Consider the following 26,855-nt stretch of genomic DNA (forward strand, 5'->3'; position numbering starts at 1 on the left):
GGTTGGAAGGGGCCTTGAAGGCCATTTCTTCACTGGAAGGGCTGTCCATGGTGGAGTCACCACGGAGGGATGTAAGGGATGTGCAGAAGAGGGGACAGGGGTGGAGGAATGGCTGAACCTGATGATCTGAGAGGACTTTTCCAGCTTAGGCAACTCAGTGACCTCACGAATCCAACCAAGCAGTTTGGTGCTCGCACAGAAAGCACAAAATCACTGCTCATCTCCCCGGCACTCATCAGCCTGGCCCGGCTGGCACCGACCTCCAGCCTGCCCCGTGCCAAGCAGCGACCCCGCCGCCCTCCCTCTGTGAAACCGGGTGGGGAAAGCCCCGGTGGAGCCCCAGGGGTGACCGTGCCCCAAAGCTGCTGGCAGCCCCGCCGTGCCCTGCCCAGTCCGGCTCCAGAACGCCCCCAATTACCCAGGGAGGGATGCGCCCGTGGCCGGGGGCGTTCGGTGCCGCGGCGAGGGGACATTTGGGCACCGGGCCCGGACTGCTCCTTGCACCGGGTCCGGGGGCAGCGCCGAGGGGTGCAAGGGTGGCGAGCCGGGGCAACGGGGCAGAACCGGAGCTCGGGGCTGGCAGCACCGGGGCGGTGTCGGCGCGCCCGGCTGAGCCCGGGCGGGGCGGGACCGGCACCGGGAGGGACCGGGGCGGCACCGGGAGGGACCGGGGCGGGGCGGGGCGGCCCCGTCGGCTCCGCTGCGAGAAGCAGCCGGTGCCTCCTCCGGGGGAGCCGCGGACTCGTCTGGCTGCGGGGCGGCAGCGGCAGCGGCACCGGGACGCACCGGGGCGAGACGGGCACCGGCACCGGAGCGCAGCCCGGCTCGGGACCGGGCGGGGCGGGGGAACCGGCCGGCTCCAAACCCGCCCCCCGGCGCGGGAGGAGGCGGTGGCCGAGCCCCCCCGCCGCGCTCCAGCCGAGCCAGCCCCGCGCCAGCCCCGCGCCCCCCGCCCATGGCGACCCCCGGCCCCACGCGTGCCCCGGCCCCGGCGCGGAGCCGCCGCTGAGCGCTGCGCACCGGCACCGGCACCGGCCCGGCGTCCAGGTAAGCGCCGCGGGCGGCCCCGGCTCGGCAGCGCCGGCCCCGGGCACCTGCCCGGCCCGGGACGCTCCTGCCCCGCGGCACCGGGGGCGGCTCGGGGGTCCCGGGGAAGCCCCTTCCCCTCGGTCTCAGCCCCGGGGCTTCGCCGCTGTTCATCCCCCGCCGCCCGCGCCCCGCGGTCGGATGCTGGCAGCGCCGAGCGGGGCAGAAGCGGAGCCTTTCGGGGTACCCGGGATGGGGGAGCGGGGAGAGCCAGCGCCGTGCCGGGGTCCGCCGGGGCCGTGCGGCCGCCGCGGGACTTTGCTTCGTACTTGGAGCCCGTCCCGCCACGCAGGAACACAAACACGGCGCGGGACGGCTCCGGCAGCGCGGGGGGGAGGAGATGGCTCCTGTCTAAATATTAGTTTAAGGAACGGAAGGATCTGCAGCCGGCATCGCCGGCCCCGTCACCTCCTCCCAGCCCCGGCCGCGGTGCTGACCGAGTCCAGACCGGCTGGGGCTGGGGCGTGAATTCCCCCCATCCTCCAGGGAGGGAATTTCCCCCTCTCGCCGCCGTGTCTCCGAAGGCTTTAACAAAACAAGGCAGACCTCGGGTGTCTCTATTGCACATATATGGTAGCTTGTAGCCAGCACTGATTTAAATCCCATCCTCGCTCCGGGAGCCGATCCGCAATCAGGCGCCGGGTGAAGGGCACGGTTTATCCCAGCGGGAGAAGGGGCTGGTGCCTGTTGGAGGCGCCGTGTGAGTCCTGGATGCGTGCCGAGATCCCGGATCTAAAGGCAGGATCCCAGCGGATCCCAAATCCATCCTCTCGTGGCCGTGGGTGCTCCCGGGTGTAGCGCTCTGCCTGGCATAGGGCAGAGAAACCGAGAAGGGAAGGGGCGTCTCTGAGCCGAATTTTAGGGTGTGGGAGCGCTTGGGTTTGCCTTTCACCCTTTGGTTCCGACCCAAATCTGCCGCTGCGGCGGCTGCAGATGCTGCGCTGTGGTGGCAGTGCCCCGGTGTGACCGCCCGCGGTGTCACCCGCGCTCGTCCTGCGCCTCCATCCCAGCGGCTCCGGGGCTGGGGGAAGGATGAGAGTTCCTACAGCCCGGGTTTTTGAGCAGGGCTGGGTGTCGGAGGGCCGGCTCGGTTCTGCCCGGCTCGGTTCCGCCCGGAGGAAGGCGCACGGGAGGGGTGGCGCATCCCGGGAGCGCCGGGTGCCCTCCCGCTGCCCCGGCAGGATGCGGCACGGGGCAGAGCCCTCGCAAGGGCAGAGCCCGGCGCCTCCCAGGCCTCGGAGCTGCCGCGGTTTGCGTGGCACAGCCCGGGGGACGCGCAGGGACAGGGGCTGGGCACCCCCGGGTGGCCGTGCCAAGGGCGGGTGGCACCGGGTGCCCTCCCACGGCACTGCCATGGGTCACATCGTGCTCGGCCACCTCCCTCCCGCAGCCCCCTTGGGCCGTGCAGGGTGTGGGGGCTCCAGGATGCGCTTAGGGGTGGATGTGCACCTTTGGGGGTCTGCAGGGATGCATGTAAGATGTGCAAGATCCCCTTTTTGGGGTCAGGGTGCCTCTCATGAGCCCTAAAAACAGCCCAGCCAATCGTGTGGCCAGAGCAGGTGTCACCTTGGCTGTCCCCAGTGCATTCAGAGCCCTGTCTTGTCCCCACCCTGTCGTGCTGAGCCAGGCCATGCCCTCACCAGGCTGGGCTTGGGGGGCACAAAGAGCTGGCAGCTGCCTCTCGATGTCACCCCTGCCCATGGAGCTGCTCAGGGTGCCCAGCAGGGCCAGGGGGATGCTGAGGGGACAGGAGGAGGTGGGTTCTCATCTGGAGGTGAGGGAGTACAGAGCTGGTGAGGGCTTTACTGGTGTGGGTTTGTGTTCCTGGTGTGGGTTTGTGTCACTGGTGTGGGTCTGTGTCACTGGTGTGGGTTTGTGTCACTGGTGTGGGGTTGTGTCACTGGTGTGGGTTTGTGTCACTGGTGTGGGTTTGTGTCACTGGTGTGGGTTTGTGTTCCTGGTGTGGGTTTGTGTCACTGGTGTGGGGTTGTGTCACTGGTGTGGGGTTGTTTCACTGGGATCACTTGGCAGCCCAGTCCCTTGGTCAAGGTGAGCCACCTCCAGCACCACCATTAATGGCTTGGACTGGAGAAATCCCACCCAGCTCGGGTTCTGCTGGGATCTGGCCAGGCTGGAGCAGCATTTCCCTGGGAAACCTGGAGAAGAGGAAGAGGAAGAGCAGCTCCCCCCGGCTGTGCCAGGCGCGGCACAGCGCTGCCCTCGTGCCCGTCGGGGCGAAGCCTGGGAAGGGACACACCACGAGCAGCCCCATTCCCATCTCTTCTCCCTCACAAAACCCCAAACTGGCCCACTTCACGGCCCAGCATCCCAGAGCTAGATTGAAACAATCCCTTTGCCACCGAAAGCGTTTCCTCCCGCCATGGCTCAGAGGCCGCGGCAGTGCTCGCCTCGGCGCGGCTTTCTGGGCTGTTTTCATCCACATGGAACCACCTTTAATTCCTTTTCCCACACCAGAGGGTCCCTTTGCAGCGCTGGAGGGCAGCTCCAAGGGGTTGGTGGCAGGAGATGCCCCAGGAGGGGAAGTTCCTCCTCCGGCGTCGCTCCCAAGCTGCGATCATCCAAAGCAGGAGTTGTGTTCTTCTCTGTTTCAGCAGCTTTTTTTTGCAGCACAGGGACCAGTGGTGCTTGGGCAGGGTGCTGAATCCCATCCTGGAGCTCTCCCGGGCTCTGAGGATGGAGCTAATTCAGGAGCAGGGTCCTGGGGTTGTGGCTCCAGGCTTTGGGGAGTCCCTTAATTAAATCCTGGCCTGGTTTTGAGGTGGTTGTAAACCCAGCCCTGGTCCTTCCCAGTGAGAACACCAACGTTGCTCCATGGTTGTCACGTCTGGGTCTTGCTGGCGATGGCAGCGATGCAGAACTGGCCAAGCCCCGTGGCTTGTGGGGACCTTTTTGCCTTTAAAAATGTTGGTTTTGGCTGAAGGAGCTGCCTGGGAGCCCGGGGTGTGTTTATTGCTGCTGTTGTCACTCCCGCCAGGGCTGTGGGATTTGCTGGTGGCATCTGGTGGCTGATGGCGCGGTGACACAGGGTAGACCCCCCAGTCCTGCTGCCCTGGAGCAGAGCAGGGTCTGCAAACCAAAATCCCAAATCCTTGCCGGGTCCATTCCAGCGGCTGTGTTCCCCAAACTGCGCTGGGAGAACAGGGAATGCTCCCAGCAAGGTGCTGGGGTGGATTTTTTTGGTTTTCCCTGGGTTTTTTCCTCTCTGCTGCCTTCCCAACTCTGCGTCCTGGTGCAGCACAGGGGGACACCAAGGGCAGCCCAAACCTGGGGTGTGAACCACAGCACCTCCACCACTGCAGGAACACCCATCCCGTCCTCCCCAGAGGCTGGCCTCTCATTTAGCAGGGCAGCTGCTGTCTTCATTAAGTGGTGTTGGCTAATTAAAAGCATATTTTTGAGGCTTAGCAGCTCCTCGGAGCCGTCTGGGAGGGATGTGCCAGTGCTGGGGGAGGACACAGGAGGAGCAAAGCTCTGAGCTGGGCTGGGCACCCTGAACTGGGGCAAAACCCCACCTGCTTGGTGTCCAAGAGAAGTTCAGGGAGGGAAAAGGAGAGGCTGGAGGGATCCAGGCAGGATCTGGGGGGTGTGAGCCCTCTGAGCATGGACAGAGCTGTGTCCTGGCACAGCATGGCTCGTGGTGGGATCTCCCTGGCAGAGGAGGGATGGGGAGGAGAGGGGGGTCTGGCCCCCCACCTGTCTCCAGGAGCAGGTCATGGGATCAGGGAATGGTTTGGGTTGGAAAGGACCTTGGGCAGGGACACCTCCCACCCTCCCAGGTTGTTCCAAGCCCTGGCCTTGGACACTCCCAGGGATGGGGCAGCCCCGGCTGCTCTGGGCAGTGAATTTGAGGATGGTTGGTGTTTTCTGTCCCTGACCACCAGCACGGGAGCTGCAGCAGGACCAGCACTGACCATTCCCACGGGCAGTGACGGAGAAATGCCCCAATCCACGTTTTGCTGGAGTTCTTTGGCCCTGCCATGATCTTCCAACAGCATTTTCCTGAATTTCTTGCTGCTCTGAGCAGCCTCTGGTCTGGCAAAGGTGGAAAATGGGCCTGCAAAGGTGCAGATTGTCCCTGGCTGTGTCACCCGCCCCTCCCCTGGCTGCTGGTGGCAGGGCAGGGTTTGGGTGGCCCTGCTCCAGTTGTAATCGGTGTTTTTATGGCAGCAGGAGAAACCATCCCAATCTTTCACCCACAGCTCAGTTGGGTCTGAGCTGGAGCCATGGGCGAGGCCAGCGGGGTGGGAAGGGCAGAGAGGCCACAGCTCTGCCCCCAGGGTGGGAGCAGAGGGAAAACTTTGCTTTTTAGGAAACCACGAGGCTCTTCCCGGTGGAAAACCCCTCATCCCCGAGGGATCCCAGCAGCTTTTCCCTGCGGTGACAGCGAGCTCAGGCACGTGTCCATCTCGCTGCCCTTTGGGGACCCTCCAGCCCTTCCCACCGCCTCCAGCCCCATTTCCCGCAGGCATCTCGCACTTCTGGAGCCCCTCTGGCTGGAATCCCCGTTCCCAGCTCGCTGCCGCTGCCGTCCCGGGCGGAATTCCTGCTCCGCTCGCTCTGCAGCAGCGCTAAGTGCTTCAATGTGTTGGCAGTTGCTGGAGTCGGACAGCAAATCCTAAATGGGATCCCAGTCCCTGCTGCGGCCAAAACCCGCGGCGGGGCTTTAGCGCAAATTGGATTTCAGAGCTCGCTGGGGCTCGGTGCCCTCGGCAGAGCGCTCTAATCCCCGGGACGAGCCGGCTCCTCCTGGGCAGCCGGGAACCCGGGAGGGGAGAGGGGAGCACGGGGGGATTCCCGGCTCGGCGTCGGCATCACCTGCGCTGCCTGCTCGGGAGGGATGCGGGGGGATGCGGGGGATGCGGGGGGATGCGGGGGGATGCGGGGGGATGCGGGGGGATGCGGGGGGATGCGGGGGGATGCGGGGATGCGGGGGGATGCGGGGGGATGCGGGGGGATGCGGGGGGATGCGGGGATGCGGCTCCCCCAGCGCATCCCGCAGGAGCACTGGCTCGGGGCAGGGATGAGATTGGGGATTATTCAGGTGGGAGCTGAAGGGATCGGGCCAGCACACACGTGGAAAAGGCAGAGGTGGAACCCTGGGAAAATCGGGAATTAATACCTGGAGTCCTTCAAGGTGTTTTTCCAAGGGGGAAACTGAGGCACCATGACACCCCACCAAGGGATTTGGGGAATCCACAACGGAGGAAACAAAACAGGGAAGGGGAAAGTGGCCAAGCTGTGCTGTGGGGGGTGACCCTGTGGTGGCAGCCCTGCTTCCTCCGGCCCATTTCCCCCTCCTTGATCCCACCGAGGGCTTTTCCTTTCTTGGGAAAAAGGAGATTTTTGCCCCCAGCGCAGCCGTGGCAGCTCTCAGATACCAGCGGTGTCGAAACGGGCCCAGAGCAAAGCACATCTGGGGCCTGGGCTCCGTCTCGCTGCCAAAATTTAAGCTTTTAACCCTCTTTCCCCAGGCACTGGGATTGTTCAAACAAGCCACAGTAATTAGTTTCCTCTGACAAACCGCCCCTTTTTGGCATCGGGAGGTTTATTAATTCCGGGCAGGGGGGAGCATCGCTCCGGATCCAAAAATAATTGACATTCAGAGTCCAGGTTTTGGCACGAGAGGGAAAATTTGGGCTGGAAAAGCAGCATGAGGCGTGCAGGAGATTGGCACGGCAGCACCCAAAGGCGCCCAGCAGTGGGTGGGGGGTCCTTGGCTGGTGTTATCCCTGATTTCCTCCGTGGCCACATCAACCATTCTGGTTTTGGTGGGATTTCAAGCGACATAATTTGATTTTCTCTGCCCTTTGGCAAAAGGGATCTGTCTGCAGGGAGTTTTCCTGCACATATCCCCACTCAGTTGAGGTGTTATTCACCTCCAGCCACGCTCTGCTCCTGCTGCAGCCCTGGGCAGCAGCCCGAGGGATTTTATCAGTAATTAATCTCTGATTACTCACCTCTTCCCGTGAAGGGCGGCTCTTGCTGCTGCTTAGACCTGACGGAATCGGCTTAGGGAGGGTTTGGGCTGCTGCAGCCGTGGTGACCTTGGCGGGGCTGTGACACCTTGTGGGGTCAGTGGGGACACTGGGCTGGGAGCACAAACTGGGAGCTCAAACTGGGAGCACAAACTGGGACCAGACCTCCCAAGCCCACCCCAAAATGACTTTTGAATGCTCTGGCTGCTTTTTAGCTGGAAAGGGAATAAATATCCCCGAAAATGCGCAGGGTTTAATGATGTTTGTCACAGCCGGGGGGTGTCGGGGGGCAGATCTCGGCCAGGTGTCCCCCCAGGCCCTGCACAGGCACCCCCAGGTGTCCCCGAGCCGGGCTGGGTGACACTGCGGGGAGCTGTGCTGCATCAAACCAGCTTTTCTCTGCTGCTGATTTATATTGCAGCTGCATTCCCAGCCCCCGGCGTGTCCCGGCGAGTGCCGGCTGCGGGGGAACCCAGGGAAGCCGAGGCTGGAGGGCAAGCAGCATCATTATCTGCCCCTGCAGGGACGAGCCGAGCCCAGCCGGGGCTGAACTGGGACTGAACTGGGACTGAACTGGTCCCAGACTGGTCCCAGACTGGTCCCAGCAGGGGGACGCGGCGGAGATCCCCGCTGCGGATCCCGTTAATTAATGAGATGAAAGCCCACGCGAGACCTCCGGGGAAGGAATCAAAGGCTCCGCCGCAGCTTCCCCGGGCATGGATCCACCCCTGCGGGCCCGCAGCTCCCCCGCAGCCCCGCGCCGTGGCGGGTGGAGGGGACGGGGACCCCGCGGGACACGGTGAGAGGGGTCAGCACCGCCCCGGGGTCTGCCCCGAGGCTCCCGAGCACAAATCCAGCCCCGAAATGGCTCTGGGTGGAGCTCCTGGGGGTGGGGAGAGGCACGGGGGTCGTGGCCGCGGGGTCTCTGGTTTGGGGCCACCGGAGCTGGGCTCCTGCCGGGATTTCCATCCCGGGGGATTTGCCAGTACAACCCGGCTCGGCTCGGGCACAGGACGCTGTCCCTGCCTTGCAGGGATGGCTCAAGGTGCCCCAGGCTCGGCTCGGGCACAGGACGCTGTCCCTGCCTTGCAGGGATGGCTCAAGGTGCCCCTTGGCCCTGGCACAAATGGGATTTTCCTCCCCCGTGCTCCTTTCCCTCCTGGAAGAGCTCCCGGCCCCCTCTCTGGTGGGATTTGTGCTGTTCCCCTTGGCACCGTGGGGTTTGGGGATTTGGGATGGGGCATCTCCTCCTCAGTGCTGGGGGGCTCTGGGGGTCCTGCGCCTGCTCGTTCCCAAAGATGATGCCCTTTGGTGTCAGGGATGAGGATATGGATGGTCAGTGTCCCCAAGGCCCTGCCTCGTCCTGGTGCCTCCTCCTCTGAGCTGGTTTGGCTCTGCCAAATCCAAAATGAGGGAACATTTCAAACCGGGTTGGGTGGGACTTGGAACAGCCTGGGATAAAGGAAAGTGTGGAAGGTGTGGAAGGGGTGGAAGGTGTGGAAGGTGTGGAAGATGGTGTGGAAGGTGTGGAAGGTGTGGAAGGTGTGGAAGGTGTGGAAGGTGTGGAAGGTGTGGAAGGTGTGGAAGGTGTCCCTGCCCGTGGCAGGGGTGCCACTGGATGGGCTTTAAGGTCCCTCACAACCCAAACCAAGCTGGGACTCTGTGATTCTGTGGAATGTTGGGGATTTGGATGTGGCCACAGCAGGAGCTGCTCTGTTGGGTGGAAGCTCCCCAGGCTTCCTTCTCCAGCCAGGACTTGGCCACCACCCCCGGCAGCGCTCCCGGCACCACGGGGTGTCCTGGCCCATCCATCCCCATCCCACAGGCTCGGTGGGGGAGGCTTTTCCTTATTATTTCCACCGTGTTGAGGGTGGGTTTGCTGCTCTCCAGCTGTTTGGGGAGATGTAAACCAAACCCGCTGTAATTCAGCCCGAACGTAAATGTCATGGCAGCGTGGGAACGAGGGCGCTTGGCGTGTTCAGCCCGGGGCTCTGGGAGTGCTGAGCTCCTCCTGCCCCACACCATCCCACCTCCCTATCCCCATCCCATTTTCCTCTCCACCATCCCACCTCCCTCTTCTCCACCCTATCTCCTCCTCTACCATCCCACCTCCTTCTCCACCATCTGACCTCCCTCTCCCCCACCCCATGTCCCTCTCCCCCATCCCACCTCCCTCTCCTCTGCCCCATCTCCTTCTCCCCCATCCCACCTTCCTCACCCCATCTCCCTCTCCCCACCCCATTTCTCTCTCCCCCACCCCATTCCCTCTCCCCATCCCATCTCCCTCTCTCCCACCCCATCTCCCTCTCCCCACCCCATCTCCTCTCCCCTCCCGTGGGTCGGGCCCAGCCCCCGTTCCCCCGCTGGGGTCACCCTTCCCCCAGAGCTCTCCCAGAGCAGCAGGGCTGCGTCGCGGGGCTGAGGCTGTGCCTGGTTTGTGGTCGGCCCTCGGGGGGCTCCGGGGGGGAGCTCCTGAGCTGCCGGGCTGGATTTCACCGCGGAAAGCAGAACCATGTGTGCCACACTGCGCCCTGCCCTGCTCGGGGGGAGCGGGAAGGGCTGCAGCAGGAGGAGAAGAGGGATGAGCTGAGGATGCCTCGTGGCCACCAGCAGGGTCAGGATCCAGAGCTCAGGCTGTGCCATGCCGGGCTGGCAGCGCTGCCAGCCGGGGTGAGGCGTCCCCTGTCCCCTGCCAAGGAGGGGGTGGCACTCCCTGTCCCCGGAGCAGAGCTGGGGATGGGGACAGCGACATTTCCCCCTCCTTTGTGCACCTTCCTGCTGTCAGAAGAGCAGGAAAATCCAACAGCTCCACCCAGATCAGTTTGGGGTTTTTTTCCCCTTTCAATTCTCCCCGTTTTGGGGCCAGTTTTGGCATTTTGAGGCCAGTTTGGTCCAGGGGCACTGCAGGCTCCAGTCCTGCCCTGGCCAGGAGTGTTGGACACCCCGGTGCTGTTGGGGGAGCTCCAATCCCCAAGAAAGTATTTTGGGAGCTTGTGGGAAGTTTTGGGGAGGGTCTGGTGCAATTTTGGCATGGTCTGAAGAAGTTTTGGGGAAAATCTGAGGGAGTTTTGGGGACAACCTGAAGAAGTTTTTAGGGACAATCTGAAGTTTTGGGGAAAATCTGAAGGAGTTTTGGGGAAAATCTGAAGGAGTTTTGGGGAAAATCTGAAGAAGTTTTGGGGACAACCTAAAGAAGTTTTTGGGGAAAATCTGAAGAAGTTTTGGGGAAAATCTGGAGGAGTTTTTGGGGAAAATCTGAAGGAGTTTTGGGGACAATCTGAAGAAGTTTTTGGGGAAAATCTGAGGGAGTTTTTCTTATGGTCTGAGGGAGTTTTGGAGAAAATCTGAGGCAGTTTTGGAGAAGACCTGAGGCAGTCTTGGGAACAGTCTGTCCCTCCACCACGCTCATCCTCTGCAGGACAGCCCAGCCCCATCCTGCGAGCCGGAGCTGCTGCTGGAGGAGCAGCCCCTGGAGCTGCTGCCCATGGAAATTGTTTAATTCCTGCGGGATGAGTCATGAGGAGCCGGGATTTCAAAGCAGCTTGGCTCCCATGTAAGGCACTCAAATAAACAGTGTGTGGCAGGTGGAAGCTCTCTCTGATGTCCCATCAAGGCCTCTGTCTTTCCAAGTGCTTCGTGTTGCCAAAAATCCTTCGGCCACACCGTGGCTTCATCCATTCTTGAGGCTGGGCTCTGGAAAATAATGAATCAATGCCCGGAAACATGAATCGACGGAAAATTTATGGCACACTTAGAATATAATGTCTTTTGGGTCCTCTGCTTTGAAGCATCAGCGCTGAAAGTTTTGGCATCTCCTTCTTTCAACCCTTCAGCAAGGAGGATTTAAGGGGGGAAAAAAAAATCGCTTTTCTCCCTCACCTCATGATTCTGTGAGCTTTAAGGAGTCCGTGGATGTCGGAGACAAATCCCAAGAGTCTGCTGGAAAAACTGGGAGTGGGGTTGAAAAACAAGAGCGACGGGAAAAAGTGAGAGTGTGAAAAATGAGGGACACCAGAGAACCCCAAACGCTCCACTTTTTGTGGGCAAAAAAACGCCTGTGGGGACGGAGTTGCTGGATTTTGATTTATCAGGAAAAACAAGTGGAAACACCGTCATCCCTGGATGTGTCCAAGGCCAGGTTGGACAGGGCTGGTCTGGGGCTTTTCAGAGCGAAAGAAACCAAGGGCAAAGCCTGGAATAACTTTGTTGTTATTGTTTTGCACTTTTTGGAGCTGGGCTTTGAGTCTTTTGAAAGGTCACAGGCGAGTGGGTGGGGGCCAGGATTTCTGGCTGCCGGAATGGGAGGCTGTTTTATGGGACGTGCAGCGAGGCTGGAACCGCTCTCCTAAAATTTTATGGGCCTGCAAGAAGCCAGAGGCCCTTTCCCAGGTGGGGGGATCGAGTGTCACAGCCCGGCTCTGGCCCAGCCTTTTCCTCGCCGGGCAGGACAAAGGGGGCTGAGCCCCCCTGGGTGATGGGGGCTCAGCTCAGTGTGATCCCACTGCTCCTGGAATTCATCTCCCAAAATACCCAACATCAGCTGCTAAAAGCTGTTTGTCCTCCTGGAGAGCAGAACAAAGCGTCCTTTCCCTCCCCTGGGGCTGCTGGTTCTTCACAAATCCTTCATTTCCACCGATTTTGCCCAGGAGCAAATTGGGTTTTTTGGTCCTGCACCACTGAACACCGACCCTGCTGCCTTGCTGGAAGGGTTGGGGTGCCAGGAATTTTCAGTGCCTGCTCCCTGCTCCTGCTCTTGTTTCCAGGGTGAAATCTGAGCTGAAGGCACCTGAGTGTCATGGAATTCCAGAATGGGAAGTTAAATATCCAGTCCCGTGGGCAGGGACAGCTTCCACTGTCCCGGGCTGCTCCAAGCCCCATCCAGGCTGGCCTTGGGCACTGCCAGGGATCCAGGGCAGCCCCAGCCGCTCTGGGAAATTCATCTAGGGCTCCCCCACCCTCCCAGGCAGGAATTCCATCCCCACATCCCACCCACCCCTGCCCTGTGGCACTGGGAGCCATTCCCCGTGTCCCATCACCATTCCCAGTGTCGGGATGGTGAACACACCTGGCCCTCTCCATCATCCACCACATTCCTGAATCATCCTTGATCATCCTCCTCCATCTTCCTCCATCTTCCTCCATCATCATCCATCCTCTTCCATCATCCTCCTTCATCCTAGAGCATCCTCCTCCATCCTCCTCCATTCTCCATCCTCCTCCATCCTCCTCCATCATCTTCCATCCTCCATCCTCCACCTTCCTCTATAATCCTCCACCTTCCTCCATCCTCCTCCATTGTCCTCCATCTTTCTTCATCATCCTCCACCTTCCTCCATCCTCCTCCATCCTCCTCCTCCTCCATCCCAGAGCATCCTCCATCCTCCTCCATCACTCTCCTCCAGCTCTCCCTTGGCTTGATGGGATGAGTCCTGCTAGCAGACAGGGCTGGCACCACGCCCTCCAGTTCTCCCAGTTCTCCCAGTGCTCCCAGTGCTCCCAGTGCTCCCAGTGCTCTCCCAGTGCTCTCCCAGTGCTCCCAGTGCTCTCCCAGTGCTCCCAGTGCTCCCAGTGCTCCCAGTGCTCCCAGTGCTCTCCCAGTGCTCCCATTCCCAGTATCCAGGCCACTGCTGCCGCTCCAGCCCCGCTGGTTTTCCATCCCCTTCCCTCCTTATAAGGCCAAACGATTCTTTTTCCATCTTGGCATTGTTTATACCCCCTTGAAAATATTTAGGCTCTGGCTGGGTCCTGCAAAGATCCTGTAACCCCCAGGGCATCTCATTCCTGATGGGACAGGGAATTATCTGCATCCCGTAAAATCGGGGGATGTGGTGAGGAGGGGAGGTCACAGCCCTGCATGGTGTTTTCTACAATAAAAATAAAATCAAACCTGTCAAATTCCAATTGAAAATAAACATTGCCCCCCTTGGTAAATAAATATTTACCACAGTAAATTCTATGTGGTTAATATTATGAAATTAAGGTTGGGTTTTTCCTTTTCTCGTTTTTTCGACCTTTTTTTTTGTTGTTTTTTTTTTTTTTTTGTTTTGTTTTGTTTTGTTTGTTTTTTTTTTTTTTTTTGTTTGTTTGTTTGTTTGTTTGTTTTTTGTTTTTTGTTTTTTGTTTTTTTTAATACCCCCCCGGAAAATTTATTTAAAAAGGAAAAAATATTTGGTGTGTGCAAGGAGCTGAAATAAATACAGGAACCAGGAGGTGGAAGGACAGGGACATCCAACCCACCAGAGCCAGGGGTTCCTCCTGCTGCCACCTCATCCCCATGGCTGCTGCCGTGTCCCCATGGCTGCCACCTCGTCCCCAGTGCCACCGCCAGCCCCAAGCCACCCTTCCCACGGCCGCTCTCCCAGCCCAGCCCCTCGTGCCTCAGTTTCCCCATCTCAGCCCCGTGCTGGAGCCAAGGGGATCCCAGGGGAAGGATCCCCACCCCAGCTCAGGGAGGGAGGAAGGGGCTGCGGGGCTCGGGGCGCGCATTAAGGATGTTTGTTTTGCCTGTTTTGCAGAGCTTCAATGTTCTGACTTGCTCTAAGATGAAGGTATGGAAGCGTGCAGCCATTGCATCGATGCTCCTCAGTTCCGTGTTATCCATTTTAGTTTGTAGAGACATGTTCAGCGGAAGCCGGGAATTCAGCCCCTTGCCTTCCTCGTCGTCTTCCTCACGGGATTCCTCCTCCTCCTCCTCTTCTTCCTCCTCCTCCTCCTCCTCCTCCTCGCTGCCGGCGGCTCCGCGGAGATCCCCACGGGCCCTGCAACGCCACGGCTCTCTGCTGGCCCAGTGTAAGCTCCTGCTCCTCATCCCGGGGTCATCGTCCTCCCCCGGCCCCACAGATCCCCCAAACCCCTGTGGGGTCATTCCCTGCCCCCTCCTGCACCCAAACATCCCCTTCAGGAGGGTTAAACAAGAACTTGGGGCGAGCAGGAGGCACCAAACTTTGGTGTGAACGCGGCAGCTCTCCACAGAGGGGAACTCAAACAGCTCAGTCCCTGCAAAGAAGCTGCTTTTATTCCCTTCCAAATGGCTCTTTTTTTGGTAATTTTTTTTTTTTTGTTCCGTGCTATTTTTTACAAATGGAAAATGTCAAACAGGAGCTGAGGATGAGGGCACGGCAGCAGCTCCCCCTGCTCACCCCTCGGTGCTCCCTGAGGGCTGGAAATCCCCACGTGTTTGTTTTGATTCCAAACCAGAGGAACTGCTTTTTTTGGGTGGAAATTTGGAAATCGATGACAAGCTGTCAAACCACGCTTTCCTCTGTCTTTCCTGTGCCTCCTGCGGAGCTGAGCTGGAATAACCCTGGGTTTAGGGCTGGGACGAAGGGATGTGGGTGTTGCCAGCAGTAGCTGGGCACAGTTTGGGTCTTGGCTGCTGGCCCTGGGGTCTCAGGGGCAGCCCCCGGGGTCTTGGGGCTCCCAGACCACAGTGAAACGGTGCGAATAAGAAATTTTTTGAGGCTTCTCCCCAAATCCACCTGCCCTGAGGGACCTCCATCTTAGGGGATGTTCACCCACTTCAGGGAATTTTCATTCTGGGGAATGTCCTCCCCCCTCAGGGAATTTCCATCCTGGGGATCATCCATCCACCCTAAGGCACCTCCATCCTGGAGGATCCTGAGGTTCTTATCCATGGAGGATCTCCCATCTCAGGTGACCTCCTCCATCCAGGTGGATGTTAGGCCACCCTGGGAATCTCCATCCTGGGAGTCATGCACCCCAAGGAACCTTCTTCCTGGGGGATGTAACTTACCACCCCAGGGAATCTCCATCCTGGGGATGTCCACCCACCCCAGGGAATTTCCATCCTGAGGTTATCCACCCACCTCAAGCCACCTCCATCCTGGGGGATGTCCACCAACTCCAGGGAATTTCCATCCTGAGGTTATCCACCCACCCCAGGCAATCTCCATCCTGGGGATGTCCACCCACCCAAGGCACCTCCAACCTGAGTTTGTCCACCAACTCCAGGTGATCTCCATCCTGAGCTTATCCAACCACGCCAGGGAATTTCCATCCTGAGGTTATCCACCCACCCAAGGGCACCTCCATCCTGAGGTTATCCACCCACCCAAGGGTGCCTCAATCCTGGAGGATCCCCAGATTCTCATCCATGGCAGATCTCCCATCTCAGGCCACCCCCACCCACCCCAGCAACCCCCCCACACCCTGGGGCCCCCCTCTAACCGCGTCCCCTCCTCTTGCAGACAGCGCCTTGCTGGAGAGCTACACGGAGGGCGAGATCCGCCAGCTGATCTCGGCGCTGGTGGAGCGCTACCGCCAGGCCATGAACTCGGGCGGGCACGAGCTGCCGCTGTTCCCGCGCGCCGGCAGCCGCCGCAAGCGCGCCCGCGCCCGCCACAAACCCTGCGAGCTGCGCCAGCTGGAGGTCAGCGTCAGCGAGCTGGGCCTGGGCTACGAGTCGGACGAGACCGTCCTGTTCCGCTACTGCAGCGGCACCTGCGAGGCCGCCGTGCGCAGCTACGACCTCTCCCTCAAGAGCATGAGGAGCCGCAGAAAGATCCGGAAGGAGAAGGTGCGGGCGCGGCCGTGCTGCAGGCCGCTGGCCTACGACGACGACGTGTCCTTCCTGGACGCCTACAACCGCTACTACACCGTCAACGAGCTGTCGGCCAAGGAGTGCGGCTGCGTGTGACGGGCCCACCCGGGCACAGGGGCCGGCATGGAGGCTGGAGCGGCCGGAGGAGGAGAGACTGAGCCGCTGGCGCGTCCCTCGGTGGCAGGACTAGAGACGTGGCCGCCGCCGCGGCGCAGGCGGTCGGAGCGGTGGCGGCGGCTTGAGGATGTTGTCCCCTCTGCGGGTGGCCCAGAGGTCCCTGCTGAGGTGACAGTGGGTGTGCAGCATGCACGGGGCGTGTCCAGCCCTCGGCGTGCACTGCGTGTCACATGTGTCACGCGTGTCACGTGTGTCACAGGCTACGCTACCTGCAGAGGGGGTGGTGCAGCGCAGGTGTCTCTGGCATGGGGGACACACACGTGCCAGGGGTTCTGTGTCAGGGTGTGGCACAGGGGTGTGGCACAGGGGTGTGGCATGTGCAGGGGGTGTTGTGGGCAGTGCTGGTGCTGTGTGGTACTGGACAGGGTGTGCTGCACACCTGGGGTGTGTTTTGGGGTGTGCTGCACACCTGGGATGTGTTTTGGGGTGTGTTGCACACTCTGGGTGTGTTTTGGGGTGTGCTGCACACCTGGGGCATGTTTTGGGGTGTGTTGCACACCTGGGATGTGTTTTGGGGTGTGCTGCTCACTCTGGGTGTGTTTTGGGGTGTGCTGCACACTCTGGGTGTGTTTTGGGGTGTGCTGCACACCTGGGGCGTGTTTTGGGGTGTGTTGCACACCTGGGATGTGTTTTGGGGTGTGCTGCACACTGTGGGTGTGTTTTGGGGTGTGCTGCACACTCTGGGTGTGTTTTGGAGGTGCTGCACACCTGGGGCATGTTTTAGGGTGTGTTACAGGTTTGGGGTGCATCAGGTGCCCTGTGCTGCCCCAGGGTGGGAGCTGAGTCCTTCTCTCTGTAGCTTTGGGGTTTTGTGACCACCCTGAGCTGCTGGGGGAGGTCCAGGCGCCCCAGATCCCGGTGTCTGGGGACACAGCAATGACAACAGTGCTTTGCGTGTGGCTCTGACTCCCTCTGCCTTGTGCCCCCTTTGCCATCGTCTCATTCCTGCAGCCCTGGGGCTTTTCTTCTTAAAACTCGGGATAATCTGAAGTAACTGGATTAACCTCCTGTGCCCCTGCCACGGGCAGCTGGGCCAGAGCCCTGCCACCACCAGGGAGGTGACAGAACCTCCCCAGGGCCACCAGCAGAGCCGGCACTCGGCGGCGTGGGCAGGAGCATCCCTGGTTTGGCATCTCCCAAAATCGCCCCGGGAGCATCCCCCGAGCTCTGCTCGGGGCTGGAATCCTGCGGGAGAGGGGACTCAGCCTGGCTTTGGCTCCGCTCACATTTACAGCAGTGTCACTGCTGTTTACTCTGCGGGGAAATAAATGAGCCCGCAGACTCTCACATTCCCTGGGCAGGCTCGAGCTGTTGCCTGGGATTGATGGGTTTTCTCCCCTTGGCTCCCTTCCCAGAAAAAGCAAATCATAAACAGAAGGAGAATATTGGTGTCATGTCCTGGGCATTAACCAACGTGAGGGAAAACACTCCGTGTGCCACCCCCCGGCGTCCTGGCTCCTCTCTCCGGACAAACAGCGGGAAAAATCCCTCGTGCCTTCATCCCCAGGAGGAGGAGGAGGGCTGCTGTGGTGATCCCAGCTCAGGGATGGTGCTGCAGGATTTTGGGGAAGCAGGATGGCATCCCTTAGGCGGGGAGCAGCATCTCCAGTGTTGGACCAGCCACATTCCCGACCTCCACACAGGCCCAGGCTGGTGGGGATTTTTTTTTTCCCTTCCTTTTTATCCAAACGCAGCTCTTGGCTGAGCAGAGCCAGGGTGTAGAGGAGGAATATAAACACCATCCTTCAGCAGGGCTGGCGGCCCGGGAAGGCAGCCTGGACTCTGTAACACGGAGTTTTCCCTGGATTTTGGGAAAGGCAGGAGGCGGCCGCGGGTGCGGGATGTGAAACTGCACCCGGGAAATGGGAACTGAGAGAGGATAAACTCCACGCTCCAGGTGCAGCTCCCGAAGCAAGGTGTGAGTTTGCAGCCTGGTTTTGGCTGGAAATGGGAAAAGTGGCCCAAAAGAATCAGCTGGAGGAGGGGAATGGCAGATGGGCAGCGGGAGCTGCGCTGGGCTCGCAGTGGACAAGCGGCTTGCTTGAGTTTAAGAAAAAAAAAAAGCACCCAAATCTAATAATAATAATGATAATAATAATAACAACTGTTCTCTCAAGGGCTTGGGTGCTTTCCAGGTCTCGCTGCTATAAAACTAAAATTAGTTTTGTTGCAGTAAGAAAAAAGGAATGGAAGCAGAGCAGGGAAGGCAGGGGAGGTGGTGTGGAAGCTGTGCAGGGCCTGGCGCTGCAGAGGAGGGTCTGGAGCAGGAGCTGCCTCTGCTCAGTGTTTGCACTCTGCTTTGGGGTATTTTTTGGCAGAATCCAGGGATTTAGGGTGCCTTGATGGCGGGCACCCAGCCCAAGGGACCCTGCTCTCTCCAGAGTGGTGGTGGGAGCAGCAGGAAGACGAGGGGACAAGGGAGCAGCAGCTCGTGCTGGGACATCTCCCAGCTGCCAAAATCCCCCATTCCCAGTGCAGATCCAGCTTGGAGCCCCAAAACTGGGAGGAAAACCTGACTCAATGCAGTGGTGCGTTAAACCCAGCAGGAATAGCTCCAATCCATCATTTTTTGCTTTTTTTTTTTTGTTTTTTTTTTTGTTTTTAATTTCCCCCTGCTGGCAGCTCCAGCCCGTGTGGAGGGGGTGTTCCCCATCTGCCTCACGCTGCTCCTGCTGGGTTTTTTTTTGGGAACAGCTGAGATTTGCAGCCACAAACTCCCTGATGGGGTGAGCTGGGGAATCGTGGTGTGGCCAAAAGCATGGATTTTACTTCCACCCCTTTTTCAGGGCTCCTCCTCCTCGTGGAGCTCCTCCAGCTGTCCCGGTGCCATCCCGCTGCCAGGCGGCGCTGGAAATGTGGTTCCAATAGAAAGGCTGAGGTTTCCCTAATGCTTTCCATTTCTCCAGCCCCTTCTGCTGTAATAGGAGCTGGAGTTGTCCGGAAGAATGTCTACAATGCAAAAAAAAAAAGTGGAAAATTCCCTCCTCAAAGCCACAGCAGAATCTCATCTGGCTCCTTCCTCAGCATCCCATGTGCTGGTTAATATTAATATTAATAATAATAATAATAACCAGTGTGCAACAGCTGTTGAAGGGATTTTGGGGTTGGGTTTTGGTTTGTCTGGGGCTGCAGCTCCTCCCAGGGAGCTCCTCTCTCAAGGAGAGGAGGGTTTGGAGAGCAGGTTTGGAAACACGAGGAGGTGTTTAAATTTATCCTGGTGGCTGTGACAGCACAAAATCCCAGGGCTGTGCTCTCCCAGGCCTGGCACGGTGAGTTCTGGGGTTTCCAGTGCCTTTTCCATCAGATCCACACATCCCACAAATCTCTCGGGATCCCGTTCGCTCCCAGGGTCTCGCTCCCAATTTGGGATCCAGGAGGGGAAATCGGGTCCGACGTCGTTCCCACTCGATGAGAGCGCTGGCACAGGGGATGCTCTGGGTTTAAACAGCTCCAGGATCCTGCTGGGAGGAAGGATTTTCCCAATTTATCAAGAGAAATGGTATTTTGGTGGGATCCAGAGCCCGCGGTAAATTGGGAACGGGGCTGCCACGTGTTTTCCTTATGGGCTGAACAAAGCGTGGCCTCGAAGGGGAGGCTCGAGAGAAAGGGGGAGAAAAGGGGAAAAGGAAATAAAAGGAAAAGGAGGAAAAGCGGGGGGAGAAAAAAGAAAAAAATGGGAAAAAGAAAAAAAGGGGGAAAAGAAAAAAAGGGGGAAAAGGAAAAAGGAAAAAAGGGAGGAAGGAAAAAGGAGGGAGGAGAAAAAAGTAAAAGAGGGAAAAATGATAAAGGAGAAAAAAAGGGAAAGGGGAAAAAGGAAAAAAAGGGAGGGAAGGGAAGGGAAAAAAGAAATAAAATGAAAAGGTGAAAATCGGGGAAAGAAGAGAAGGTAAAAAGGGAAAGAGGAAAAAAGAGAAAAAGGTCAAAAAGGGAAAAATAATAAAGGAAAAAAGGGGGAAGGGCAAAAAGGAAACAAAAATAAAAGAAGGGGAAAGAGGCTGAAGAGAAAAGGGGAAAAGGGAAAAGGGGAAAAAAGGAGAAAAAGGAGAAAAAAGGCAAAAAAAGGAAAAATAAAAAAGGGGGGAAATAAAAAATGGGGAAAAGGAAAAAGGAGAAAAAGAAAAAAAGGGGGAAAAGGAAAAAAAAAGGTAGGAAATGGGAAAGGGGGAAAAGGGATTCCTGTTCCAGCACCAGCCGGATTTTGCTGTTCCCCTCCGGAATCGCCGGGCCCGGGCCCGGCTGCAGAAGTGGATGCAATGCATCTGTATTTTGGATACTGCTATTTATTGGAAGTAACTTATGTTATTTATTTAGATCCCAAAGCGCCGCCTCCCAAACGCCTCCCACGCTCGCTCCCTTTTTTATGTTATTTATTGACCCTGACGGTGCCAAGTGCAGTTTACATTTATTACATTTGTACCATTTATCCTGAACCTTGAGGGGGGGAAAATAAAAGGAGATAAAATAAAAATGAAATAAAAAGCTGTTTGATATTATTTTTTTTAAACAAAGCTGAATTTGGGTGTGATCTGTTCCATCCTCGTGGAAAAGTGGGAATAAAGTGAAGGATTTTTATGGATTTCTCCTCTGTCACAATGGTTGAGTGATGGTCAGTCCCCACCATGGGAATGGGGATGGCCAAGGAAAAGGGGAATTTGGGTTTTTGGAGGGAAAGACCCAGAAATAATCAGCTTTGGCCCTTCTGGAAAAGGAGCTTCCAACTGAGTTGGCTCAAAAATGTGAAAATTCTGAGGAAATCACATGAAATGGGAAAGGAAATGGGAAGTAGAAGGGAAAGGGAAAAAGAGAATAATCTCTGTCCTTTAACACCAGCAGTCCTAGCCCAGTCTGTCCAGAAAAACAGAATTTATTTGGATTTTCACTCCAAAATAGGCTCAAACCTGGCACCGGAAAACGGAGAACAATGGGAGGGGGGAAGGAAAAAAAAAGGATAAAAGGTTTATAGGATTTTTTTTGGGAATGGAAAAAAAGGTCTGTTTATATTCCCCCCTCATGCCACCCAGAGGCCTGACAGCCATGGCCGAGTCAAACATTCCCGCTCCGAGCTCCACTCTGTAAATATTTTAGGAAGAATCTTTGGAGAGCCATAAATCTCCCCCGTGCGCGTGCACGGCGCGTGAGCGCTCCAGAAAAACCAAGGAAAACCCAAATCCCGCTGCCAGCCCGTCCAGAATCAAATCAATAAACATAAAAAATGGAGGAATTAAAGGTTAATGATCCAGTGGGAGAGGGCCGCTGGGAAAATCTGACTCCTCCAAAAGCAAAAAAAAAAAAAAGAATATAAAAAAGAAATTCAGGAGGAAAACAGCAGTCATGGGGGGAAAAAAAATGTGAAGTTGGGAAGTGCTGGGATCAGGGATGGTTTTGGGTGTAATTCCTGGGAAATGAGGTGTGTGCTGTCAACTTCCATGGTGTAAGTGGCAAGTTTTATATGATATATATTATATATGTTATTACAACGTGCCACGGGCGTTTCCTTCTCTCCCCGTTGGTGACCTCATCGAATATTTCAAAGCAGCTCATCTGTGCTAACGGAGCAGCCAGAGATTCTCTGGCAGGGCCTCCCCACCCTCGCAGGGAAGGATTTTTCCCCATATCCCACCCCAAACTCCTCCCAGGACAGGTGAAGAGGCCTCGAGCACCACGGGGGGACAGGGACGGCTTGGTTCTCTGCCGTGGCCACAGTGCATGGATCCTGCACTGATGCAAACCAAATTTGTGTGTAATTACCAGGCTTAATTAGCTCCAGCTGTAAGCACGGAGGGTTGGTCTGGAATTAAAGTCACAGAGGGAACGTTGGGACAGGTTTGAGTGGTTTGGATGGGCGAGAAATGCAAATTCCAACACGGCGTGGAAGATCTTGCACTCCAGGCCCTCGGTGTTTCCTGGGGGTCACCCCTGTCCAGGTGTCTCTCAAGCACTCATTTGCTTGGGAACACTCATTTTTTGGGAACAAAAAACACCCCACGGCCTGAGGGATGGGGTTGTAACTCATGGTTTGCTCACCCCGAGCGGATCTGACCAGCCTGAGGTCTCACCTGGCCATGAGAAGGAACCAGAGGTTCAACACTCAGCCTAAAAATCCCATCCTTAAGAAACTTCCTGCCCTTTCCCCACTACAAATGGCCTAAAAATCTGAGTTTCCAGCCCCAGGGGAAGCCTCAAGTGGCAGAACCCTGGAGCAGCAGAGAAGAAACCTCAGGCAGGTGGAAAATTCGAGACTTTTGTACCCCTAAAACCACGAGGAGCTCGCGCTCAGCAGAGATAATTAATTGTGTTAATTAACACAAATTAAACAGACGAGCAAGCATGGGGAAGTGGAGGAAAGCTGTCCCAGAGCTGTGGGGTGAGGATTGCTCCTCAGAGACGTGAGGGGAGGGATGGCTCAGGGCTGGGGGCGAGGCTGGGGCAGGCAGAGCACAAAGAGCCTGGCAGGGTGGCACGGGAGTTTTTGTTTTCTGGGGAATGCTCTCACTAATCCCCACGGCTGAGGACAAGCAGAGCTGTGTTTTGGAGGAGCTTCCTGGTTCCTGCCCTTCCTGACCCTGCGGGCTCGGAGGCTGAGCTCTCCCGCGAGGTGAGCTCGGGGAGGAGCGAGGGGTGAGCTCAGAGAGTTCAGAGAAATGAAAGAAATCACAGAAATCACAGAAAACAGAGAAATCACAGAAATCACAGAAATCAGAGTAATCACAGAAATCACGGGAATAACGGAATTCACAGAAATCACATAAATCAGAGAAATCACAGGGTTTGCCGAAATCATAGAAATCACAGAAATCACAGAAATCAGAGAAATCACAGGGTTCACAGAATTCACAGAAATCACAGAACTCAACCACAGAAATCACAGAAATCAATGAAATCACAGAAATCACAGGAATAACGGAATTCACAGAAATCTCAGAAATCACCGATTTAGCAGAATTCACAAAAATCACAGAATTCACAGAATTCACCTAATGACGAGGTGGGGATTGGTCACAGGTTGGGCTCGGTGACCCTGGAGGCTTTTTCCAACCTCAGGAATTCCGGGATTCTCTGAGCAGCTGGACAGGTGAGACACAGGAGGTCCCCAACCCACAGTGATGGATCTGCAAACACCCTGCATTCATGGACTTTGACTCCTTGTTGTCCCTGGAGTGACCCAGCCTGGCTCCCTCCTCCAGCCCTGGCTCCTGCAGCACCCAGGCTTTCTGCTGGGAGCAGGCTCTGCCCTGCTGGGCCCCCCCTGGGCCATCAGGTGCTCTTTGAAGGGCATTGTTTGGCACTGGCAGATGGGAATGGGAAGGTTTCACAGCCTTGTTCTGGTTCTGTTCCTTTCTCCACTGCATGTGGAGCATGGCAAGAAAATCCACAGCCCAGGGCTCCTGAAAATCCATAACTCAGGGCTCCTGAATCCATAACCCAGGACTCCCATAAATCCATAACCCAGGGCTCCCATAAATCCATAGCCCAGGGCTCCTGAAAATCCATAACTCAGGGATCCTGAAAATCCCTAACCCAGGGCTAGGATTGATCTCATCACCCTGTCCCAGGAAAAGAGAAACTCCAAAGGAGCAGGAACACAGCTCAGCCCCAGAGATCTCTGCTGGTATCAAGGATTTCAGTGTTTGCACTAAAATTAACTGGAAGAGTTCCTCCAACTCCTTTAAAAAGCTTCTGCAGGGTCTGCCTGGGAATAATTGAATAATTCTCCTTTTCCCTGCCCCAATCGCTCTGGGGAGGGCAAAGCAGTGGGAGGAATGCAGAATTCCTTTGTGAAGACTCACCAGGGAGCTCTGCCTGGACACTCACAGCTGTGCTCTCCCTGCTCGGGCTCCTCAGAATGTTTTGCTGAGGCTTTCCAAGAGCAAAGATGTTTTGGGAGATGATCACCGATAGGCAGATCCAGTGGGAGCCCTGAACTGGGTAGAACTGGGATGGGCTTGTCCAAACAGGATGCCCCTCACCACCCTCAGCCTTTCTCCCTGCAGACAGAAAATAAATGTTAATATTTATTAATATCAACTCTCACCCTGCTGGATTTCATCTCTGGGTTTCCAGCGTTAGGGAGAGGGATCAGGGGTCAGGGAGAGGCCCAACCCCACAACAGCAACAGGTCCCAAGCCCTGGTTGGCATCCAGAGACGAGCTCCTGCTCTTCCAGGCTCGTGGCACAGCAGATCAAAAAGAAAAAAAACATTTAGACCAAATTTATCAACGCCTGACCCAGAGCCCTTTGATGTCGGCACGGAGATTGGGATGGGAGCCTGGGGTTGGCAACCAGCCCTGAGCACCAGAAATCCCCCAAAATCTGCATCCCCTCAGGCTGCTGGAGCGGCCCAGAGCTCATCCCACTGTCCCTCCCCAGGCTGCCCCGTGGCTGTGCTCTTTGTTAGGTACCACATCCTCTATTAGATCCCAGACCCTTTGGTAGATCCCAGATCCTTTATTAGATCCCAAATCCTTTATTAAATCTCAGGTAATTTATTAAATCCCAAATACTTTATTAGATCCCAGATCCTTTCTTAGATCCCAGATCTTTTATTAGATCCCAAATCATTTATTAAATCTCAGGTCCTTTATTAGATCCCAGATCCTTTGTTAGATCCCAGGTCCTTTATTAGATCCCAGACCCCGTGCATTTCCCAGGATCCCAGCTCCTCGTGGAGCTCTCCCAGGGAGGAATCACACACACTTTTTTGGGAATCAGGGAGGGCTGCGTGTCTCCAGCATGCCCAAATCCATTTGTAAATTCAACAGAAACTCTGTTCCCTGGGACAGCTCACGCTCCCTTCCCTGCTCCCCTGACTCTCCCTGTCCTGCCCATTCCTTGAAATCATCAAATTCCCAGCTCAAGAGCCAAGATCCCACATTTCTCAGGATTTAGTAATTGCCATGTGATGCTGTCAGGGTTGGCTTGAAAATAGCAACATCTCCAAAGCCCGTGCTGGGCCTGGAGAGGGACACCACCCCCAGAGGGACCGGCCCAGGAGCATCCACCTCGCTTTGGAAGCTTTTGCTTGGCTTTGAAATCCAGCAGGGAAGGCTCCCAGCTCCTTTTCTCCTCTCTGAACACCTTCAGCACCCACGTTTCTCACTCCGTGGCATTGGGAACGTGCTGGATGACACAGCCACGAGCCTGGAGGGCAAACCTGGGCACTTCAGAGGCAGCTCCAGAACCCTCCCATGGCCTCTGCTTCCAACCTGGGGGGAGAGAAAACATTCCCACTAATGGGTTTCCATATAAATACGAGGAGCTGCCCTCCCCAGAGTTTACTCAGGGCTCTGACCCCTGCCTGGGTTCAGGGGGAAGCTGTGGGAGGTCCCCAGGTTTCCCCAGGGAGGGGTGGACACCCAGGAGCTGATTGATGGACCCAAGAGGGGCTGCTGGAGGGCAGCAGCGCTGGGGAGGGATTACCAGGAGGTTTAACAGCTCAGCTGGATTAAGGGTGATTTGTCAGTTGTCTGCCCTGGGTCTCCACCAAAAAAAAAAAAAAAAAAAAAAAAAAAAAAAAAAAAAAAACCCAACCAAAAAGTGGCCAAAGGCTGAAAAACACTCAGCAGGTAAAACCACAGCTGGCCTTGGGGTTTGAAGGGCTGAGGCTCTGCAGTGAGCAAGGCACAGGTTCCCTCAGCAGCCCTAAAAACCCAAGTGGCCACCTGGTTTTTGTGTTCCACGGAAGCTGGAGAGGACCCCGGAGGAGCCTGGAGCTGCTGTCCCCAGCTGGACAAGGGGTGGAGGGCAGGACACAGGGAATGGCTTCCCACAGCCACAGGGCAGGGGTGGGTGGGATTTTGGGAAGGAATTCCTGGCTGGGAGGGTGGGCAGGCCCTGGCACAGGTGCCCAGAGCAGCCCTGGGTCCCTGGCAGTGCCCACGGAGCAGCCTGGGACAGGGGAAGGTGTCAGTGACACATCCAGGTGAAATCCCAGTGCACAGAAACGCCCTCTGGGCCCACCCTCCTCGTTTTTCCTTTATTTCATCAATCAAACTTCATTGAATTGAGGATTTCCAGTCCAGCCATGATCCCTTTTCCACAGGGCTGCTGCAGCAGGGCTGGGAATGAGCTGGGCCAGGAGCTCCTCCTTTCCCAGGAGACCAGGCCAATCTTTTTTATTATTTTTTTTTTTTACTCACTCTTATTTACTGCAGCTCTGCCAAGAAGGTGCTCAGTGTTTTGCAAACCCCACCAGACTCTGTCTGCCCAGAGATTTGATTCAGGGCAGCTCCTTGCAGGGGCTGGCACAGCCCCAAACTCCTGCTTGGAAAGGGACCCAGCAGAAATGAGAGCAGCAACCAGAGCCTGCCCCGGTGGAAGGTGTCCCTGGATGAGCTTTAGGGTCCTTCCAACCCAAACCACACCACGATTTTGTGATCCTGGCTCTGCCAAGCCCTCGCTGTAGTGCTGGAGGTGCTCTGCACCACTCCTGGGAGGAGCTGCCAAGCCCAGACCCTGCCCAGCACATCCTCCCCTGGCGCTGCAGCGAGGCAGAGCTGGGCTGAGTTTGTGTCGCCCCCCACACAAAGGGAGGAATGATAAATCTGGCTCCGTGTTCTCAGAAGGCTAATTTATTATTTTATGATATATTTTATATTAAAGAATGCTCTACTATACTAAAGAATACAGAAAGGTTACTCACAGAAGGCTAAAAAATAATAATGAAAACTCGTGATTGTCTCCAGAGTCTGACACAGCTTGGCCCCAGTTGGCCAAAGAGTCAAAATAATAATAATATAGTCATAATAACATGAAACAATCACCTGTGGGCAAACAACCTCCAACCACATTCCAAAGCAGCAAAACACAGCAGAAGCAAATGAGATAATTATTGTTTCCCTTTTCCTCTGAGGCTTCTCAGCTTCCCAGGAGCAAAACCCTGGGTGAGGGGATTTTACAGAGAATGTGAATGCCACGGAGAGAACAAAACCTCCTCAGAGGGGGGAACGTGTTCTGGGCTGTCAGCTGCGCTCGCTCAGGGCTGGGGGTGGCCCACAGCCCCCCTGTCCCCAGGACCCTCCTGCTGCTCTTCACCCCCC

The 26,855-nt window shown here is 56.8% G+C and overlaps 1 protein-coding gene across 3 annotated transcripts; it reads left to right on the plus strand.

Annotated features, from left to right (window-relative positions):
• Window positions 1-741: 741 nt before the first annotated feature.
• Window positions 742-20,282, plus strand: NRTN (neurturin). Of its 3 annotated transcripts, none has more exons than XM_064396180.1 (3): window positions 742-1,047; window positions 13,598-13,871; window positions 15,290-20,282. In XM_064396180.1, exons 2-3 carry the CDS (start codon window positions 13,625-13,627, stop codon window positions 15,736-15,738), a joined length of 696 nt encoding a protein of 231 aa, XP_064252250.1. In that variant the 5' UTR covers window positions 742-1,047; window positions 13,598-13,624; the 3' UTR covers window positions 15,739-20,282. The 3 variants fall into 3 exon arrangements, with proteins under 3 accessions (XP_064252250.1, XP_064252251.1, XP_064252249.1); XM_064396181.1 differs by having other exon boundaries at window positions 13,689-13,871; XM_064396179.1 differs by lacking the exon at window positions 742-1,047 and adding an exon at window positions 7,755-7,881.
• Window positions 20,283-26,855: the final 6,573 nt, after the last annotated feature.

The sequence above is a fragment of the Passer domesticus genome, chromosome 21 (assembly GCF_036417665.1).
Source record: "Passer domesticus isolate bPasDom1 chromosome 21, bPasDom1.hap1, whole genome shotgun sequence".
Lineage (NCBI taxonomy): Eukaryota > Metazoa > Chordata > Aves > Passeriformes > Passeridae > Passer > Passer domesticus.